General features: G+C 37.2%; 1 protein-coding gene across 7 annotated transcripts in view; it reads right to left on the reverse strand.

The window, feature by feature from the left end:
• The window catches only part of LOC149831459 (Metallo-hydrolase/oxidoreductase superfamily protein), a 133080-nt gene that overhangs the window by 65449 nt on the left and 44583 nt on the right, over positions 1 to 23048 (reverse strand). For 6 of the 7 annotated variants that reach the window (XR_016433017.1, XR_016433018.1, XM_090012081.1 and 3 more), the window contains exon 7: positions 2086 to 2171. Coding sequence is in view for 5 of the 7 variants with exons in the window: in XM_090012081.1 (XP_089868207.1) it covers positions 2086 to 2171 (86 nt within the window). In the remaining 2 variants the exon portion in view is untranslated. Of the gene's footprint in view, positions 1 to 2050; positions 2172 to 23048 lie in introns of all 7 variants that reach the window. The other variant, XM_090012082.1, reaches the window with a different exon arrangement.

The following is a 23048-nucleotide window of genomic DNA, read 5'->3' on the forward strand; positions in this document are numbered from 1 at the left end:
TGATCCTCAATTGTATCCTCCATTGTTGTTTTGCCTCTCAAAATGTGGAGGCTTGTATAACCTCATATTGTTACTGGTCTAGCCACGGCCAAGACTTCATCTCCTCCTTTAGTCATTCCAAGATGAGTTTCTTATTGGCATATTTCGGCAAGACACTATTCTAGAGGCATAGCAAAATATCTACGGAGAAAGGAAGATCTAACTTGTTCAAACTCTGGGCATAGACCATGCAAAAATAAATAAAAAAATGTTTTTTTTCATTTGTTCATGCTTAAGTTTTATATCTGCGACGGCAACCCACTTAGATTCAAGGAGGGTGAACTCATCCCACAAACGGGATAAGGCACTAAAGTAGTCTCGGACACTCATGTCCCATTGTTTAGTAGTTCTAATGTTCTCTTGCAAGAAATATTGTCTTGCAAGGTCTTTTTGGGTATACATAACCTTTAAAAAGAACCATGCCTCATTTGTCTTTCTAAATTTAGTAATGATGGCACATATCTTAATATCGACATTATTCATGAACCATGCTAGGATTTTAGCATGGTTATTATCCCAATCTTCGACCTTCATTTGATTATCATAAATAGCTTTATTTTGATCTTCTTCAAGAGTCGTTTCTACGCCTCCAAGTTTGGTGAGCTTTAGAAGAGGCTCGGGAGTAGCACCCATCACATACCTCCAAAGTTTCTTCCCTTTAGGTGGTTCTCCATTGTGGCAGACCACATCATATAGTTAGTCTCATTCAGCTTGAAAGAGAGTTCAATATTTGTTTCTTGCTCCATGAAGAGAAAGAGAGGTAGAGAGAGAAAGGTAGGAGGATGAGCATGATTACACCAACCACAAATACTTGCTCCCTTATCACCACGAGCACCACATTCCGATGTCCAAGAATCCAAGAGGCTCTGATACTATGTAATGAAACAAGCGGAAATGCAAAATACAATGTTCTTAAATATAAATACAAGTCCACTAAGGGACAATACAAAGAGCAAAGCCAATACAAAAGCACAAAAGTGCATACAATGGCTTCTAGAGGCCAATGAAAAGAACTCTAGCAACATAAAAAATATCACTTTATTGTTTAACAAATACTTAAGAAAAGCATTAGTTTGAAGGTGGGTGAACACCCCTATATATACAACATGGAACGGCCTTGGGGAGCTCCCAAGAGTTGTTGGGAGTAATCCCAATGACTCTATGGTCTTTTGACCATAGAGCCCTTACATTAAATCAAAAAGACATTTGTAAAATAACAAAAATTAATAAAAGAAAAAAACAGATCCGTCCCTAGTGGACAAAAACTATTACAAGGGTAAAAAGACAAAAATGCCTCTGATGGGCATTGCCTATTACATAACTGTATACATTTATATATAAATATATATATATATATGAATATATATACCTATATTTTAACATGAAGTTGCCAAAAGAATCTTCTTGTCCTATTCTTCCTGCTTGACTCCAAAACCAAACCTCCCATAAATTCGAGAAGAAATTCCCAACTTGTAGATTCAAATGCTTCACTCAGTTGGCATTGAAAATGTTTCATCTTTTAGATGAATGGGGTGGATTTCCTCAAAGGCATTTGCGCCACACCCAGATCCTCATTACCCATATGCATTAGGTGGAAGAGACACGAACATTCATATCTCCATTAAACCTCCTAGAAAGAACCAGTCACCTAGAGAATATTAATTCACAAAAAGAGACATTTTTATCCAGAAAATCACTAAGATGTAGGCTGAACAACACTGATGTGATAACCAAAAAAAAATATTATTAATAAAAAATCAGTAATCCTCCTCAAATTATTACAATTTCTTTTCTTTATGATAGCAAATCCACCTTGAAGTATACCAGATGGTAAAATTATGGCCCCAGAAATTTGGAGATGTGCAAATAGTTATGCTTAAATTCATAAAATCTTTGTGGAACACTCACTTATGCTGGAAGTCTATATATATGAAGTCCAAAAAGTCTACAGACCATGAAGACTAAGCACACATATAACCCCATATGCATGCAACAGCTTTAACTTCAAAACCTTTCAATAGAGCATTTAGAAGTGACTGGAAATACCGGAGCAGCAATAACATCTAGTTCATGGCCAGCAATACATATCTTTTCACCACCAGATATGGGAATATAGGGTAGAGACCACAGATCTGCCAAACAGTTAAAAAAAGAAATATATGAGAGGAAGAGAGTGAATGCATTAGGGGAATGCAACGAATACATCTAGGATAAAGGGAACAAAAACCATAGTTGGCCAACCCGGCGAGTTGACTCAGGAATCACCCGAGTCGACCCGGATTAGACCGCAAATGGGTCACCGGTTCAGGACCACCACTCCACATGCCTCTTATGTGTTTTTTGTCATGTGTTTTGTGGTTTTAATGTGTAATGCTATAAAAGGATACTTGTTATAAAGAATCATATGGTTTTAAATAATAAAATTAACAATTATGTATAGTTGAATACTTATATAACTTAGTCATTGATGTAATGTGCTAAATTTAGTGATTATACTGTATGCAGTTTGATTTTTTCCAAATCTTCACACTAGAAAATGCATAGTCTTAACCCGCCTGAGTTACCGAGTCGACCGGTCAGGTGATCCGAATCCAAGTCACAAGTTTGCCAACTATGCAAAAAATACCCTAGATGACAAGGAATGACACTACATTACAATGATTCTCCCAAGTCTAACAGAACACAAAATTCCAATGATACATTCAATGATGAAAGTTTAGCCTAAAAGAGTCAGAACCATGACTTGTGTCAACAAGTGATCTTGACCTCCCTATCACCATCTGTAAAGGAAAGAGGTCATGCACTTAATATCCCATGTGTAATTTTGTCCCCTACCACTTTTTGTCTAAATCCTATAGAGCCTTTGTTTCCAAATATAAATCTATTCCTATTACTAAGAATGTAAAGAGGCCTCAAAGACCTAAGGATGTTTTATCAGTTTTATAACCATGTGTGTGGTGAATTGTGTGCACCCGTTGTAGTTGATGTTATTTACAGTTTTACAACAATGTGTGAGGTGAGGTGTGTCCACCTCTTGTGGTTGTAGCTAGTTTTTACTGTCAGTTTAGATAACGAGTATTGTTGGTGCATGATCATTGGTATGGTTATTGCTGATATTGTATTTTAATCTCTTGTCGTATGTGTTGATACACTCGGATTTTCAGGATGTTGAGTTAGAGGTCAATGAGGTGATTGCATGTGGTGACCAAGTTAATGTTTTTATAAAACATTGCTGGGGTTTGTGAAAAATCTTGTTGTTTCTTATGATGTTAAAATTTGTTGTATTAGGGATTTCCAAAATCTCTTCATGTATTTTCTAATCTTTTTCACTACCTTTTTGCTCTTTTATGGGAAATGGTTATTTTTGGAATCTCCATTAGCATACATTGTTAAAAATGTAAATGTACATATATATATAAATGTACATATATATATATATATATATATATATATGTAATGTAATTAAGAATAATTACTAGGAATAGTCTCTTTAGGTTTTCTTTATTTTTTTTGTTACATTTGAACTAGTCAACAAATGTTGACTAGTCAACATAGGGAACCGTTAGGGTCCCAACGGCTCTATTTAGAGCCATTGGGGTCCAAATGACTCTCTATGGCCTCCTACACTACAAATGTATAAATCTTGCATATGTTGAGATGAATAAAATCATTATTTTTTATCTCTTGTTTTTATCTCCCTTTAGTGGGTGTTTGTGAGAGAACCCATTTATGGTTCTTTTGAGTGTTCATTTGGTATTTTGGTGGAACTCTCTTGAAGTTCTACTATTGGTGATTGAGTGAACATCTTTGAAGGAACTCATTTCCTTACATGTTATAAGATCTTGGTGATCAAGCTGAAATTGTTTTTAGTACATTGGGAAACGTGCTACTCCAAATTTGAAAGTATGAAAGTCTATTGCAATTCTTATTCAAGTACTAGTAAGATGGTGATTGTTTTCAAGAAATAGGTTGCTGGTGCTTTCACGGAAAAGAAGTGTTCGTGCTCTTGATCGATTGTGTTTGCATGGTGGTGGAGTGCTCATGATTTCCACCCTTGCTCTAGTTCTCTCCTCTCTAGTCTCTTTTTTTATCTTTACCCTTGTAAAATAGATGAAAATGAAAATGTTACCATAAAACCCATCAAGCTAATGATTCAAATTATATAACATGAGCTTCAATTATGAAACATCTCATATGGGGAAAATGGTTGTGGAGATTAGTGGATGGGACTGATCCGAAACCCAAACTAATCCTTACCAAAGTAGAAGGTGAGAAAGAGGTACCTCTTACGAAGGTTGAGAAAAATAAAGCAATGACCACTTATGAGAAAAAGTGGAAGGAATGAAGAATGTGACATGCCAAGATTATGTTTTGGCTTATTAGTAGCGTCGACATTGAGAAGTGTTTAAATCTTGCTAAATTCGAGCATGCAAACAATGCATGGGATTATCTTAAGAGAATGTATTCTCTTAAAGATATTGCACATGTATGCAACTTGCGAGATAAGATACGAAATATGGTTTAAGGAGACAAAAAATTAGAGAATATTATAATGGTTTGTCTCAACTATGGAAAGAATTGGCTCTTCTTGAATCAAAGTGACATTGTCCGAAAGATATAGAAATCCACCAAAATCAAATAAACGCGAAGTACTTTTACCAATTTATTAATGGATTGAGATCGGAGTTTGAATCCACCAAATCTGTTTTTCTTCATCGAGGAAAAGTCCCTTCGATAGAAGACACTATAGAAAAATTAAGTATGGAGGAGGATAGGCTTAAAAAGTGAATCTCTAAGAGTGATGATGACTCGATTTTAGCTATATCTAGATCAAAAAACTATGTTTGTACTTACAAACTACCACACTATGGAAGGCCAAATGATGAGAAGGCAATGAGTATGAAAGAAAGAAAGTTATTTGCTACTATTATCGTGAACCGAGACACGTGAAAACGTATTGTCCTAAATTGAAGAAATCTTATGAGAAGAAGGTTGCCTCTCTTGGACCTCCATATGAGTCAAGTGATCTATCTATTATAAACATGTCCTTGACACAATTAGTGGAGGCTCTTCAATCTCTACTCAAAGGAGCATCCTCATCCACTAAAGTCGCAGTTTCTTTCTTCGGCCTCTCCGATCCTGGTAAATTTCTTTGGCTTCTTAACTCAAGTGCCTCTTTTTATATGACACCAAATGGTGATATGTTATCCGAATGTCATGACTCAAGTGGGTCAAACGTTTTCACTAGTGATGGAATATCTCTTGAGCTAAAAGGAATAGGAAATTTTAAAAATATTTCTCAAAACTCAAAAAGATTTTGTATTCTAAAAATTAGATATATTCCTAAATTAAACTGAAATCTTTTATTTGTTTCTCAATTATCTGACTATGGATGTAATGTTTTCTTCTCCTCTCGTGGTTGTCGAGTGCAGGATCGCCAATCAAGGCAGCTTATTAGGGAAGGCCATAGAGAATGAGGCTTGTACTACATGAATTTTTTGAAAATACCCAAGAATACATTTTGCTGCAATGTTCAAAAATTGGATCTGGATCTATGGCATAAGAGACTTGATCATCCTAGTATATCCAAGATTTAGTTTTTTTTAAAGATGAAAAAATTTTGTAATTTTGAAAATTTTACATGTGAAAATTGTATTCTTGGTAAAATGAAGAGATTACCCTTTCAAGAAAGAACCTTTGTTTCTTCCCGATCACTTGAGTTAATACATTCGGATGTGTGAGGACCTGCACCTATTATATCAAAAGGTGGTTTTATGTATTATAAAAATAAATTGGATGATTTTATGAGAGAAACTTGGATTTATTTCCTTAAACACAAGTCTGAAGTTTTTTCACATTTTCAAATATTTCACAATTTAGTCAAAAACAAATTCAAGAATGATATTTTTATTTTTCGCATTGATTATGTAAAAGTGTCTTCAAAAGAGACACTATAATCAAGACACTAAGTTCTTGATGAATGACGTGTGCACAAAGGCACAATAAGAACACTTAGAACACTTGTGCACAAAGGCATAACCCACAATGGCTCACAAATGCACTAAGGCATAAAATAGAATGAAAAACTCTATTAAATAAGCAATGGCTTTGTCTCAAAGCCTTAAAGAATACAAGAGAGGAGGCCCATATTTATAGGGCATACAATGACCCTTGGAGGGGCTCCCCATATAGTCGTTGGAGCCCCTCCAACGGTCATAAATGTGACCGTTGGAGGGGCCCAACAACTAGTGTGTGGGCCCCCCAAGGTATAATAGTACAAAAAAAAAGAAAAGAAAAGAAAAAATAAGAAAAGAAATTACAAACATATTTAAAAAGTGAATATGCGTAAAATGGAGAAAAAGACTAAAATATCCCTACGACTAATACGAGAAAAGAATATATATTTTATATATATAAGTTGGTAGATATATGTACATATATATGAAATATATATGTATATGTATCTTCATTTATATATATATAAAATATATATAATTACAATGTTTAGAGATTATAATTTAACACCCCCCCTCAAACTTAGGGCATGATAACCGAAAGTTTGCCAAGAAGGAAGTTGAATTGCAGAGAGTATAGAGCTTTTGTGAAGAAATTTGCCAACTGATATTCTGAAGTTACATACGAAAGATCTATGACTACTTTCAGATATGCTTCTCAAACATAGTGACAGTCAATCTCAATGTGTTTGGTCCGCTCATGAAATGTATGATTTTTGGTAATATAAATTGCTCTTGTGAAAACAACATAGTTTGGTGGGCCCTTCTACATTAATCCACATGTCTTCTAATAGTTGATGAGTCCATACAATTTTCATGGTAGTAGTTGACATGGCTCAATATTCAGCTTCTGTAGAGGATAGTGGCACTTTTTGTTGCTTTTTACATCTCTATGAGATCAGCGAGTCTCCTAAAAACACACAAAAGTCAGTGGTGGAGTAACGGTTATTTGGGTCACCTTCCCAATCAGAGTCGGTATAAGCTATTAATTTTAAATCAGAAGATGAGGATAAGAATACTCCCTTATTTAATGATCCTTTTATGTATCTGATGATTCTCATAACTGCACTCATATGAACAGATGTTGGTGCATGTTGAAATTGACTTGCAGTATGAACTGCATGTGAAATATCTGGTCGAGTAATGCTTAGATACATCAGGGATCCTATAAGCTGTATGTAGGAAGTGTGTAAAAGCCTCATTTTTCAAGAAAAGAAAAATTGAATCTGGGTCGGATCCGACTCAGACCTGTTAACCCGCTAAGGTTATAAACAGAGGGCGAGGCGAGGGTTTTTTTCTTTTAAAACCCTTTCCCCTCTCCACAGTCACGATCCCCCGTTCCCCTTCTAGAAAAAAGGAAACCCCTTTGGGGTTTCCCGATTCATGCCCCCCCCCCCCGCCCCGCCCCGTGTCTTTAAGAGAACACACAGGGGAGAGGCCTCTCTTAACGAAAGGCCTCCCCTCTCCCTGCGCTCCTCCTCTCTCGGCTCCCTCTCGGCTCTGCTCTCGGCTCCGCCCTCTCCACGTGCAACGTCGGTCGATGACAGCACCAACTCCCTGCATGCGACCGCAACCCTAGTGTCGCTCCCTCCATTCTGCTCGTGTTTTGGCACTCGACGTCGGCGACCACACGCACACCCTTTCTGTCGCTCGCTCCCATCTCTCGGTGTTCGCCCTCCTCCACCGCAACCCTTCTCATGCGATCATGCGAGTGTTGGTGACGAGACCCTCCTACTTCTCTCACAGGTAACCCCTACCTCTCGTCTTCTCCCTCTTCGTTCTTCGGCAGTTTGGCAGGGGTGATTCCCCCCTGCCGTCTGTCTCTTTTCGACAGGGGTGACGCCCCTGCCATATGTCCCTTGTCGGCAGGGGATTTTTTCCCTTGCCTTTTTTCCCTACGATAGGCAAGCAAGGCGAAGCCCTGCCTACCCTCACTCTATTAGGCAGGGGCTTTGGCCCTTGCCACTCATTTTTTCGGCAGCCAGGCAAGGGCAGCGCCCCTGCCCCCCTGACCCTCTTTTCCCTCGGCAGACAGGGGTTCGCCCCTTGTCTCTACCCTTTTTCCCCCTTTTTTGGATGTATCATGCAAGGGTTTTGAACCTGCCTCCTCGTAGTTGCTCAGGCAGGGGCAAGGCCCCTGTCGTTTGAACCTCCTGTCAGGCAGGGCAATCGACCTGCCTCTCGGTCTTCATCAGGCACGGGCGAGGTGTCAAAAATATCCACCTGCAAGGGTTAGAGATGAGGTAAAGAGAGAAGAGAGAGAAGAGAGGTGTTGGCGGCAATAGGGTTTTCCCTCTTTTACTTAATATTTATAAGTGTTGTACATAGTATGACATTACACAAGAAGTAAAGACTAATTACAAACATGCCACCGCCCACGCATCCCAAGATGGATCCTTGGAATGTGGTGCGGGTCGAATCCATGATCCAAAACTAACAGCCTCCCTCAAGTTGAGTATGGTCTTTGATCATGCTCAACTTGCCTTTGAGTGCCCAAAACTGATGAGTGGATAATCCCTTGGTAAAGATGTCAGCAACTTGCATATCTGACCGAACATATGCAGGTTCAATTTCTTTTTCTTCCACCTTTTGCCTAACAAAATGTTGATCGATCTCGATATGCTTCGTGCGACAATGAAGGATGGGATTGAAGGCAATATTAATAGCACTCTGATTATCGCAAAGAAGCATAGAGGACGAGATTGGTTCTTGTAATTCTTGCAGTAGATGTCTCACCCATGTAACATCGGCTGTTCCTGCTGCCATTGCACGATATTCTGCTTCAGTACTAGATCGCGCCACTGCCTTTTGCTTCTTGCTACTCCATGTTACAATATTATTGCCGATAAGAATGCAATAGCCCGAAACTGATCTTCGATCGTCAGGATCACCCGCCCAGTCCGCGTCTGTGTAGGTGAATAGTCGATGCCCTGACATATAAGATGTGTCCTTGGTGTACATCAAGCCATCTCCAATCGTACCCTTTAAATACCGAAGGATCCTTTTTACTCCTTCCATATGTACATCTGTAGGAGCATGCATAAACTCTGAAGCCTGATTGACAGAGTATGCTATGTCAGGCCTAGTGAATGTTAAGTATTGTAACATCCCTACAACTCGACGATACAAAGTAGGATCATGATAAGTAGTGCCTTCTTTTGCACTTAGCTTATGATTTAGAAGGCAAGGTGTGCTAATTGGTTTACAATTCTCCAACAACTTCCACACCCAAAAAATATCGCAAAGGACCCAAGTCTTTCATCTTGAATTTAGCCATCAGCATAGACTTAACCCAAGATATGTGAACCTCATCACTCCCGGTAATAATGATGTCATCAACATATATAAGCACCCAAACAATAGCTGAATCACTTTTGAATATGAACAATGAATGATCTAGGACACTTTTAGTGAACCCATGATGCTGGATCTCCGTGGAAAAACTCTCAAACCAAGATCGAAAAGCTTGTTTCAAGCCATAAAGAGAGCGTCGAAGTTTACATACCCAATTGGATGAATCATGCATACTATAACCAGGTGGTTGCTCCATGTAAACTTCTTCCTTTAGTTCACCATGCAAAAAGGCATTTTTAACATCAAGTTGACTGAGTGACCATCCATGTTGTAATGCCAATGCAATGATAATCCTGACAGTGCCCAATTTTACTATTGGGCTGAACGTTTCATCGTAGTTCTGCCCATACTGTTGTGTGAAACCTCGTGCGACTAGACGATCTTTATAGCGCTCAACACTGCCATCCGGTTTGTGCTTGATCTTGTACACCCATTTGGACCCTATAACATTCTTGTTATCTGACCTTGGTACAATTTCCCATGTATTGCATTCATGCAATGCTTCCATTTCCTCATTCATCGCCTCTACCCAGGCACGGGAATGTACAGCATCATGAAAAGAGGAAGGTTCTGTTTCTTTGGACACTCTGGTTAGAAATGTTTGAAAATCCAAAGAGAAATTGTTATAACTTACCTAGCGATCTATAGGATGTCTAATCTGAGTGGAACGTCGTAGAGGAGTCTCATCATTGACTGGATGGGCTCTACGAGAATAAACAAGACCAGAAAAACGTGAGGATGTTGTTGTAGGAGGAATGTCTTCCATATGTGGTTCCACATCGAAAGCATAGGGTTCATTGTCTGTTAATAAAGATGAATCCTCATAAGGCAACGAGTCATATAAAAGTGAGTCACTGAGCCAAGGATCATAATTGTCCTGTGTATCTGTGGAAGACGAACCCAGAGTGTCAAGATTTTCATCATCAAAAACAACATTTCTAGATACCCGAATTTTGCCTGTATGAGGATCATAACACCTGTATCCCTTATATTCATCTGCATACCCAAGAAACTTGCATTGTACAGCTCTGTCTTGAAACTTATTTTTCAATGAATGATCAATGTGAACATAACATACACAACCAAAAGGATGTAGTTCTTCATATGATGGATGACAATTATAAAGAACAAAGTATGGAGAATTATCTTCAAGGATGGTCATGGGCAACCTGTTGATAACATAAACAGTTGTATGGAAAGTCTCAGTCCAAAGAGAGAAGGGAATACCCACAGTGTGCATCATGCTCAAGGCTGTCTCAACAATATGCTTGTGTTTTCTCTCAGCTACTCCATTTTGTTGAGGAGTATGAGGGCAAGAAATGTTACGTGTAATGCCATGCTCCTTCAAATATTCACTAAAATCATGGGATATGTATTCTCCCCCCCCCCCATCACACTGGAAATATACAACATTGGTATTGAATTGGCTTTGGACTAGTGCATGAAACTGTTTGAACAACTTGAAAACTTCATGTTTGTTTTTCATGAAGTAAATCCAACTAAAACGAGTGTAAGAATCAAGAAAGAGTACATAGTATCGAGATCCAGAAAGAGAGGCAGTGGGCGCAGGACCCCAAACATCTGAGCATATAATCTCAAAAGGTTTTGTTGCTCTTTTATTGATACTATGAAAAGGAAGTACATGACTTTTGCATAAATGACAACTTGGACATTTTGACTCTAAACTGACTGCGGGTATTAGACCTTTAGCAGACAACTTGTCAAGAAAAACTTGACTACAATGACCCAAACGAAGATGCCATAAGTCTGGCTTATTAAGTTTCAAGACTCTAGATGAAGAACTATGATCTGTAGATCGACTCAAAAATGTTGGAAAGGAAGGAGCTGAAGAAGCCACGGCTACGGAAGACGACGTCTTCAAAGGCACATTAGATTCTTCAAAGACGTACATGTTCCCACGCCGTTCACCTTTAGCGAGCGTCTTCTTGGTGTGAAGATCCTTAAGATAAACAGGAGTAAATTCAACGGAAGAATTTGTTTCATCAACTAATTTAGACACAGATAGAATATTCTTTTGAATAGCAGGTGTGAGTAAGACATTTGACAAGGGTAATTGAGATTCGGGCAAAGAAAGGGAGACATTTCCAGTGTGAGAGATGGGGTGGTGAGATCCATCTCCTATGACTATAGTGTCATTTCCAGTGTAAGGAGTCAAGTGAGAAAATTTACCTGCACCAGAAGTAACATGTGTTGCTGCCCCTGAATCAATATACCATATACCATCATCATTTTGACGCAAGTTCATCTGATTGAAAGTAGTCATAAGGATATTTTGTACGTCCTGTGGAAGTACCTGTCCCTGAGGAGTGCGTGCAAACGTCTAAGTTGCCCTCTGCCCTGGCCTCCCTGTTTTGTTCCGGTTCTGAGGATTGTACCAGCAATTTGCTTTAACATGTCCCTGCTTGTTGCGTAGAAAACAAGTAGGAACACGTTCCCCTCGTGGTACACTGCCTGAGCCAAGGCCTCCTCCAGCTGGTGTAGGTAGTAATCCTCCTTTGTTTATAGTTGTTCCATTTGGACGAGGAGGAGTAAATAAGGCTCCTGTTTGAATAGGCGTATGTGCCATCATCACAGGATGAGTATCATCTGACGCGTGTTCCTGATTTAAACTGACCTCATATTGCAAAAGCTTAGATTGAAGATCATCAAAACATGGAAGAACTGAGACAACCTGGAGTGTTGTGCAAAACATGCGATATTCAGGTCCAAGGCTACCTAATACCTGTTGTACCATGTCCTTATCTGATACAGGACTTCCAATGGCAGCTAACTGATCTGTAATAACCCTGACATCCCCCATGAACTCTGTAATAGATTTGTTTCCTTTTCGCATGGATTGAAATTGCCACTTGAGTTGCAAAGCCCGAGATTCAGAAACCTGAGAAAAGGAATGAGCTAGTCCATTCCACAACTCGGCAGCAGATTGATCATCAAAAATAGTTTGTAAAACACGATCAGAAAGTGTAGAAGTTATGTAAGCAACTAATGTTTGATCCCGTTGTACCCATATGTCATAAGCAGGATTGGTGGTTCGAAGTTGACTCACCTTCCCATCTTCACCTGTTATTTCTTGCATGATATGTGTAGATGGGGCGGGTGATCGCCCATCTAGATGCCCATAAAGACCATGACTGCGAATAAAGGGCACAATCTGACGTTTCCAAAGTAAGTAGTTATCATGAGATAACTTGTGGGTCATGAGGTGAGTAAGAAAACTAGGGTTCAACTTGGAATCCATGGATTATATGAAGAATGAGAAGCCAAAACTGTTCTAACAGTGTATTGAAGAGGAGACAGCAATGCTGTGTGCTGAAATTAATATCAGCACACACGTTATTCAGAGAAAGAGGATACAGCAATGTTGTTGTGTGCTGAAAATGATATCAGCACACAAGTTACACAGAGAAAAGGAAGCAGCAATGCTGCTGTGTGCTAAAAAAGATATCAGCACACACGTTACACAGAAAATAGTAACGTGCGAACCAGAAAAAGGGAAAGAATCAAAAATATTTTGGGGAGAAAACAAAAACTCGGCAGACTAAAACAAGATGTTAAGACGTGCGTACCAGAAATATTGAGAATGAGAAGAACCAAAAAAGAAAAACTGGAATGACGTGAAAGATTTATAAGAAAAAGGAGGAAAGAAGCAAAACTGATTAAGGAAGAAGGGAGAGAAATAAACCTACGTTCTTTAACTGCAAATGTTGGTCTTTAGAGGCCTTCTAGATGATTGATTTATGCGCCTGTGCTTTGATACCATGTAAAAAATATCCACCTGCAAGGGTTAGAGATGAGGTAAAGAGAGAAGAGAGGTGTTGGCGGCAATAGGGTTTTCCCTCTTTTACTTAATATTTATAAGTGTTGTACATAGTATGACATTACACAAGTAAAGACTAATTACAAACATGCCACCGCCCACGCATCCCAAGATGGATCCTTGAAATGTGGTGCGGGTCGGATCCATGATCCAAAACTAACACGAGGCCCCTGCTGCCTTTAAGTTTCTGGTCCCCTGCCCGTGTTTCTTTTGCAGGCCGGACAGTGGGCAGAGGTTGCACCTCTGTCCCTTCTTCTTCTTTCATTTTTTCGTATTAACATGTCGTACCTTCGCAGATTTTGCAACGGAGCACGCCCGTGCCTTGTCACCTTAGCCCGTCCTCAATTACGCTCGCCCCGCGTCGATTTTGAGGTACGGGTTCCCCTTTTTTATCTCGAGTGAGAAAAGGAGCACAGATGTGTTTCTCATGCAATAGTTAATGGATCCAATGTAAGAGATAAAACATCATCACCAGAACCGTTAGATTAGCTAATGGATCCAATTAACAAGTCATCACCTGGATACATTTATTTCAGTCATATAATGCATTTTAAGGAAATGAGACAAACTAGGTGGAAAAGATTGGAAATGGTATAAAATTTGGAATTAGTGTTCTTTTGCGACTTCAACTTCTTGGTATCTTTTGCTTGACAGAATATTCTTCAAGAGCTTCAAGATTTGCCTAGTAATGTAGTTCTAGTGCTATGCTAATCTTTGAATATTGTTTTAAAAAAAGTTATTTTGGTTCATTATACATGGTAGACCTTTTGGCACAGACAAGATGGCCCAAGAACAAAGCATCTCCATCCTGGAGTATGGCATAACACATGTATGAAGTATGTAGTATGGTCAAATACCTATAGTTAGCAGCTAAAACATATTAAGATATAGCTTTAAATGTTGACATAGTTCTTTCAAATATGTTATGTTGTACTCTTCACAACTCACTCTAAGGAAGCTAAAATATTGGATGGCTTGTGAAGGGGTTCTAGATTTTCATAGATGAACAATCATTAACAGATTTTGGCCATGGACTATATTTGTAATTTTTATGCCGAATATAAAAAGATTGGCTTGTTGGCTGTCACATGGATATGGCTGCGGATACGGGGTACAACAATTTTTATGAAATTTCCAATACAACTTGTATATGAAGGGATATGGAAGGATAGTCAAAATAGACTAATAGAGTGTCTGTGTGACATAACTTGTGGGATAGTTATGTAGGTTGTAGTGTGACAATCTTTTATGGTTCTTTTTGCCTTTTGATCACTATCTTGCTCAGGTGTTGATTTTGTTTTTAGGAAGCCGAAATTCAGAATGCCTCTCTTCTTAATTCTTCAGCAGTGATTACCATGAGACTGGCTATGAATTGCCAAAGATTGTAAACTTCATAGCTGAAAATATGGCTATGGATTTGCAACTATATTTTTATATAGATATCTTCATAGATGAAGATATAGAGGGCGTATCATAGAAAAAAAAACTATTGTTAGGGTCTTTAGTCTTTTATTATACTTATTCATGTTGACCCTGTGCAATGGATCCTAAATTGGCTTATTGTGAAGAACAAAAAGCCTTGGACTGTCTGGGTGCTTTTCTATCAACTGGACAGGTAATTATTGTGCATCTCCATTATGGAGCTCTGACCTTGATCCACATGTTGAGCACCTGTTGGACAAGCAACCAAAGTAGTATCACTGAGTGAGACCTGGGCAGTTAAAGAAAATATATATATATATATATATATATATATATATATATATATAATAAAAGAGGAATCTATGTATGGGCTGTCAGGCCCAGCCAACAGGGTCGGCTGGGCTGACTCGGCTAGCCCGGCCTGGCAGGCAGTCCGGCCCGAGGCTGACCAAACCCGACCCAACTGATAGTCAGCTGGGCCTCAAATCTCTTTAAAAAAAAAAGAAAAAGAAAATATTAAGGGTGCTGAATCCTTGTGTTGCTTACAAAAACAAATCTTGTATTTTGTGTTGCCTTTGCATATCTCCAGATTTTTTGCCATTGTGAAGACTTCATTTTTCACATGCCTGTGATTAACTATTAATGTGTGTCCAATGTCCAAATGTAATGTCAACTACATGAGAATTTTGTGAGCATGTGTAAAATCTGAAATTTTAGATTTATGTTGCATATGTATTAGTTGCACAAGGGGGCATATGTTTAAAGAGATCCATGAATGTAAACTTGTGTGACATAGGTATGGTGGACTTAATCTGATGAATGGAGTTCTTATGTTTTAATTTGATTTTAGCATGTTGGATATGAATGCATGTCTATTAACATGTTATTGCAAAGTTTGTTTTGGTACAGGTGCATACATGATATGAATGTGTGCAGCCCTGAAATTCAATTTCTAGATCCGGGTTATGTTCATGTGTGTGAATGTTATCACATGTTATGAATGAAAAGTTTCATGTGCCTACATTTATGGGACATGTTTAATTATCGTGCATTTATGGATTTGTTTCAAGTACATGTGCATACATGAAATCGATATGTGTTTAGCATATACAATCATGCATAAATGTTCTCATGTACTTATGAATCATGAATGAATGCATGTGTGTTAAGTGATTACACGAAAGCAATTTCATATGGATGGATGGTGAACACATGCATATGACTGTGGTAGCTCATGCACATTGTTAAATTGGTATGAATGAATGTGCATTTGAAATCATGTTGGTATCATTGCATAAATTACATATTGTTATAATTTTTTTATACGATGTTCGAAATGAATCATCATGGGTTTGGTGGGCCTCGAGCTTTGGTTTGCTCATCCTTTATGTATTTTAAATGCATCGCAAAAATCACATTTATTTTTATTGCACTATATTGCATTGTTTTATGTGTTTCCATGGGCGGGAGTCCCATGATGGTTTTCGCAGGGGCAGATGCGAGCTTTTGCCTTTGCTTTTGCATGTTGAATTGCAAAACTCAATAATTGGCTTTTAATAAAAAGATAATAAATAAGAACAGTGTAATATACGTTCTGGGATCTCTCATCGGAAGAATGGGAATCTTAAATATTCGGTTTTGGGAGATCACGAGGATACAAAAACTCTGTGTGCTTTACTTTGACCCTTGAACCCGATATTGAGGTTTTTTCTCCTAGTCATGGTTTTAGGGAGAGTCTGTCACTTTACCTAGAGGTGGTGTGTTCGACACAACTGTTGTTTTGGTATACCAAAAAAGGGACATTATTGGATGTGGAGGTCCTTAGTGTCCTGATATTAGATGTGGAGGTCTAATGTTTCGAAGGTAATTCGGTCGAGGGCTAAGTTTGGAACCCAGTAAATAAAATACAACTTGTGTGCTAAGCTACCCTGGGAACCTAACTTTACCTTGGAAAATCGTACTCGTTTGGTGTATCCACAGACAACGGTAATTAAAAAGAGAAACTTAAATTGTATGCATTTAATAAAGCATGCATATGGAAAGAAAAACTTTAATAAAAGATAATAAAGTGTTCATGCATTCCACATAAATCATGCATAATCCTGCTATGCATTAGAACATTATATTTTACCTGTTCTCTTAACTGTTAAATGTTGATGAATGCATATTATTGTTTTCTAATACATGTCATATGGTTGTATTGCTTAAATAGTGGTTCCTGCTATTGCTTATATATTCCTTCATGCTTAATAAATGTTCTTTGTTGCATGAATGCTTAATTGAATTATTTAATTATCATAATTGCATTCCTCTAAATTATTGTATGGAATCTTATCTGTATTCTTTATTCTCATTTATTTCATTAGAGGGATTCGTATGCAGAATTCTTTAGATTTCTAACACCCTCTATTTGTAGCTTTTTGCAGTCGCAGGAGACCAGTGAAGCGACTAGCTTCTGGTAAAGCTACGAGTGTCACACTTTTGCTGGACAGTTCACAAAGGGACAGCGTGGCTCGGTCTTTTTCTTTATTTACTTTTATGTCATTAAAATAACTCTTATATGTCTTTTGCAATTATTGTTAGGTACTCTTTCTTTCATGATTAATAAATAATGAGTTGTTATGGGTTGGGATGATAAGTGATAAGCTCTATTGTGGTTGGTTGTTTTATCCAATTGGGAGTGGAACTGTAAAGACCCTGGGTTTCTGAGAATGTTTCCGCAATGGTTTAAAAAAAAATCATTTTTAAGAGGTATGAGTTGGGGTCGTTACAAAGTGGGATCATTGAGAAGAATGACATCATCAATTTTCATTTTGGCTCCTACTATGGCAGGAGTTTCACAAACTTTATCATTTGTAATACCTGACCTGTCAAGAATCTCAGAAGCAAATTTAGTTTGAAATAAAAAATAACCTCTATGAGAGTATGCAACTTCGATTCCCAAAAAATAGATTAGAAAACCTAGGTCAGACATCTCAAATTTGTCTTTTAGAATTTATTTTATGCTTTTAACTCCTTTAGTATCACTTTCAGTTATTATTGGATTTTCTGACAAACAGAGTTATGTCAGTAAAATATGACAAGAAACCATTTTCTAGCATTATAGAGTTAAATCTGTCATACCAAGCCTTGGGGGCTTGTTTTAATCCATAAAAGGTTTTTTTGAGGTGGAGAACTTTTCCTTTAAAAATTTTCATTCCAGGAGGAGCATCCATATAGACTTCTTCAATAAGATCTTCATTCCAAAAAGCATTTTTGACATCCATTTGAAAAATATTCTATTTTTTAATTGAAGCAATGGTGATGAGACATCTGACAGTGACCATACGTGCTACTGGAGCAAATGTCTCTTCATAGTCAATCTCATATTCTTGACTATACCCTTTAGCTACTAAGTGAGTTTTCTACCTTTCAAGAGATCCATCACTCTTGGTTTTGACTTTGAATACCCATATGCATCCTATAGTTTTCTTTCCATTAGGAAGAGTTTGAAATTCCCATGTGTTAGCTTTCCTAAGGGCTTCGAGTTCATTCTCCATGGCTTCTCTCTATTCGACACACTTTTTGGCTTACCCAAAGTTTTTCGGTTCAAAATATGAGTGAATGGCACTAAGGCAAGCACGATATTTAGGTGAGAATGAATCAAAGGATACGAATCTAGAGGGAATTTTCCTAGTTCTTTTAGTTCTTCTAAGATTTATATCGTGTATAGAGGTAGATTCACTAGGTTCGCTATATTGTTCAATCGCACTTCTAAAAGTATCTTTATCTCTATGTATATAAGTGATAGGATCTCTAGATGTCATTTCTTCTTGATGATGGGTGGTAGAGGGGTTGGAGTCATTGTTGTTTTCATCCAATTCATTATCACTATTACACGTTAATTCATCATCACTAGAAATATCATAATCTCTAGATAATAAGTCAAATAGGAAGGAGTAGTCGACATTTTTCAAATACGGTTTAATTTTTTCGAAACCACTATCATTTTTCAAAAACGTCACATTCCTGGAGACATATAATTTATCATTCTTAGTATCATAATATCGAAACCCTTTTTATGTTTCTGAATAACCAAGAAAAGCACAAGGAATGGCTTTTGGTGAGAGTTTGTCATTTTTATCTGTAAGAACAAAACATTTACATCAAAAAATTATTAATCTATTATAATCGGATTTTTTTTTATATAGTATTTCAAAAGGAGAAATTTTATTTAAATTTTTTGGATGGAAGACAATTAATAAGATAAACGGATATAAGAGCCGCCTCGGCCCAAAAAAATGTTGGAATACTTTGGGATATAAGTAAGGTTCTAGTAGTTTCAATGATATGCCTATGATTTCTTTTGGCCAAACCATTTTGTTGTGGGATTTTAGGACATGATCTTTGGTGAACAATACCATAGTCTTCAAGATATTTCTTAAATTCATTGGAGAGGTATTCTCCTCCGGAATCAGTCCTAAATATCTTTAGATTGCCATTAAATTGATTCTTAATCATCATATGATATGATTTAAAACACGACAAAACTTCATGCTTATGTTTAAGAAAATATATCCAACAATATCGAGAGAAATCATCCACAAAAATCATATAATATATAAAGCTTCCCTTTGATATAATGGGTGCCGGTCCCCAAACATTTTGAAAGGTTTAGTGGTAAACATAGATCTTTATTCAAAAGGCATACTTCTCATTTTTCCAAGAATGCAATCATTACAAGAGAAAGTACTTTTACAAAGATTTTTTACAAACTGTAAATATGATAACTTGGTGATGTTGGGATGTTCAAGTCTTTTGTGTCAAACATTTATATCTTTTTGTTGGGCAACATTACAAAATGTGTTTTTAGGTATTTGAAAAGAGTCCACATTGTACAAATCTCTCTTCCTAGAGCCTTCCCGAATCAACTTCTCGGACCGGCGATCCTGTATTAAGCATTTATTAGATGGGAATTTAATGCCACATCCATGGTCCGAGAGTTGAGAAACGGAAAGTAAGTTCAAATTCAATTTTGGCATAAATCTAATTTTGGGGATAAAGAAATTTTGCGTTTCAAAGTTCCCAATACCTTTAATTTCAAGAGAAGTGTCATCCGCGGTTGAAACAAAAGATGGTGATGCATTTTTTGAATATTCGAAAAGAGAAAAAATGTTTGGATACATATGAAACGAGGCACCCGAATCTAAGAGCCAAAAGGTTTTACTTGGAGGAGAAGGAGTAGACACGGCGGCCCCAAAAAAGGCTCCCTTGAAAAGAGGTTGAAGTGCCTCCATAATTTAATTTAGAGAGAGAACTCCATTTGTGGAAGTAGATGAACTCTCCTCTTTTTGAGGTTGTGATGTGGTTGTCATAGCCAACAATTTCTTCCATTTGGGACAAACCGGTTTGATGTGCCACGGTTCTTTGCAAAAATGGCATACGATTTTGCTATAGTCCCTTCTTCCGCCTTGTCCACCATTAGATCCTTGATTTTGATTTTTAAAATAAAGAGGTTTGTATGTTTTCAAGTTGTTCCCCGGCCTAGAAACGGCATTTACTCTATCATTTTCTTCTTGATTTAAAGGCATTGCAAGAACACTTGGATTTTGCTTGCTTATGCCCATACGAGTTTCTTCTCCACTTAATTTTGTAAGGACATCTTCAAGAGAGGGAGAAGTGAAGGAAGATAGAAGAGAAGATCTAATTTACTCAAATTCGGGCCTTAGCCCATTCAAAAAATTAAAGAACCTATCTTCCTCAAGTTGTTTATGTTTAAGCTCTATAGCTTCTCTACTCCACTTTGGTTTGATCATGGCAAGCTCATCCCAAATAGAGGAGAGTTCGGCAAAATATTCTCTAATGGTCATTTCGCCTTGAAGAAGAGTCAAAGCCCTTTTTTGGAGGTAGTACTTGTGGGATAAGTCCCTTGAAGTATACATTTTCTCAAGGTATTCTCATGTTTGAGATGTTTTCTTGAACTTTATAATGTTTGCGTTGATTCTTGTTTCAACGGATGAAAAAATCCATGATAGGATCTTGAAATTTTTCATTTCTCACTCCTTATGTCTCTTGCTATATTTTTCAAGAGCTTTAGTCCTCTCTTCTCCTTCAAGGATCTTAAATTCACCTCTTTCTACCAAGGTGATTTTAGGCTCCGGTTCCGGGAATGAACCTTGGACGTAGCCCCAAAGCCCTTTTCCTTTTATATGGGCTTCCATATTACCAGCCCAAACGTGATAGTTTGAGTCATTAAGCTTGAAGCCAAGAGAGAAATGAGAATCTTTTTCACCCATTTGAGAGTAGAGAAGAGAGACAAAGATATGTATCACAATAAGATTTTAGATCTTACTTGTTGTAGTATCCTTCTAATGAATTGAAAAAAGCCTCCACGCCAATCAAAAATATGAGTTGAGGGCACGTCCTTCGAGGCACCCGACAATATGAAGAAGCACCCAATCCTCTTTCTTCAAAAACCAAGCTCTGATACCATGTAAAAGTGTCTTCAAAAGAGACACTATAATCAGGACACTAAGTTCTTGATGAATGACGTGTGCACAAAGGCACAATAAGAACACTTAGAACACTTGTGCACAAAGGCATAACCCACAATGGCTCACAAATGCACTAAGGCATAAAATAGAATGAAAAACTCTATTAAATAAGCAATGGCTTTGTCTCAAAGCCTTAAAGAATACAAGAGAGGAGGCCCATATTTATAGGGCATACAATGACCCTTGGAGGGGCTCCCCATATAGTCGTTGGAGCCCCTCTAGCGGTGACAAATGTGACCGTTGGAGGGGCCCAACGACTAGTGTGTGGACCCCCCAAGGTACAATAGTACAAAAACAAAAAGAAAAGAAAAGAAAAAATAAGAAAAAGAAAAAAAGAAATTACAAACATATTCAAAAAGTGAATCTGTAAAATGGAGAAAAAGACTAAAATACCCCTACAGCTAATACGAGAAAAGAATATATATTTTATATATATAAGTAGATATATGTACATATATATGTATATGTATCTTCCTTTATATATATAAAATATATATATATATATAATTACAATGTTTAGAGATTATAATTTAATAGATTTAGGGGGAAAGTTTTCATCAAAAGAATTTAAAGATTACCTAGACCTATACGGTATCACACATTAAAAATCTTGTCCTTATATCCCTCAATAAAATGATTTAGCTGAAAGGAAGCATAGGCATATTATAGAAACAACAAGAACTTATAAAAAACCAAGTATTTTTGGGTTGAAGCCACATTAAATGCAGTTTATCTTATTAACAGAATACCATCTTCTTCCTTGAAAAACATATCTCCTATTGAAAAACTTTTCAAACAAGTCTCAGATTACTCTAAATTGAGAGTTTTTTTATGTAAGTGTTTTGTTTTTAATGATAAAAATAACAAACTCTCTCCTCGTGCTATTCTTTGTGTCTTTTTAAGATATGCAAATAATCAAAATGGCTACAGATGTTTTGACTTTAAAACTAAAAGGCTATATGTTTCAATGAATGTATCTCTTTTAGAAAAAGAAAGTTGTTTCAAAATTGAGAAAACTAAGGAAATAAATGAGTATTCTTTTCTGTTGGATTTAATTCCAAAGATTGGTGATTGTGATGTTGATGAAGATCAAGAAGTTAAAAGCAATGTGATAAGTGAAGAACAATCTCATACAGATCAAGATTGTATCCAATATTCCAGGCGTGGTAATTTTGAAAATCCATGTGCTCTTGAAAAGCATAACAATGATGAAAAACAAGTAGAAATACAAACCAAGTCATCTAGAGTATCAAAAATCCATAAAAATTGTCCTATGAGTTATTTTCACCTAAATATCAAACCTACATTGCATTAATACATTCCTATATACAACCTTCCAACTGTGCCAAAGCAAAGGAACATCCTGAGTAGAAGCTATGAGATTGAAAAGCTTTAGAAAAGGTGAATACTTAGACTGTCCAAGCCATTCCTCTAAAAAAAAAAACCTATAGGTTATCGATAGGTATATAAGGTTAAAACCAAGAGAGATGTAACTCTTGAAAAGTACAAAGCCAGATTAGATGCCAAGAAATATACCCAAGAGTATGGAATAAATTATGAGGAAACCTTTACTCCAGTTGCTAAAATGACTACAGTTAAGACCTTAGTAGCTCTTGCCTCTGTGAAGAGATGGCCTATATATCAAATGGATGTTAAAGATATTTTTTTTAATGAAAAATTGGCTGAAGAAGTTTATATGGAAACACTGCCTTGCATAGTTATCAATAAAGGAAAAGTTCTTCACTTAGACAAGGCACTATATGGTCTTAAACAAGACCCAAAGGCTTGGTATAACAAGCTTAGTCAAGTAATACTTGATGTTGGATTTCAATCTTGTCTGACTGACAC

Source organism: Nuphar pumila, chromosome 7 (genome assembly GCF_984573655.1).
Source record: "Nuphar pumila chromosome 7, dmNupPumi1.hap1.1, whole genome shotgun sequence".
In the NCBI taxonomy this organism is placed as follows: Eukaryota; Viridiplantae; Streptophyta; class Magnoliopsida; order Nymphaeales; family Nymphaeaceae; genus Nuphar; species Nuphar pumila.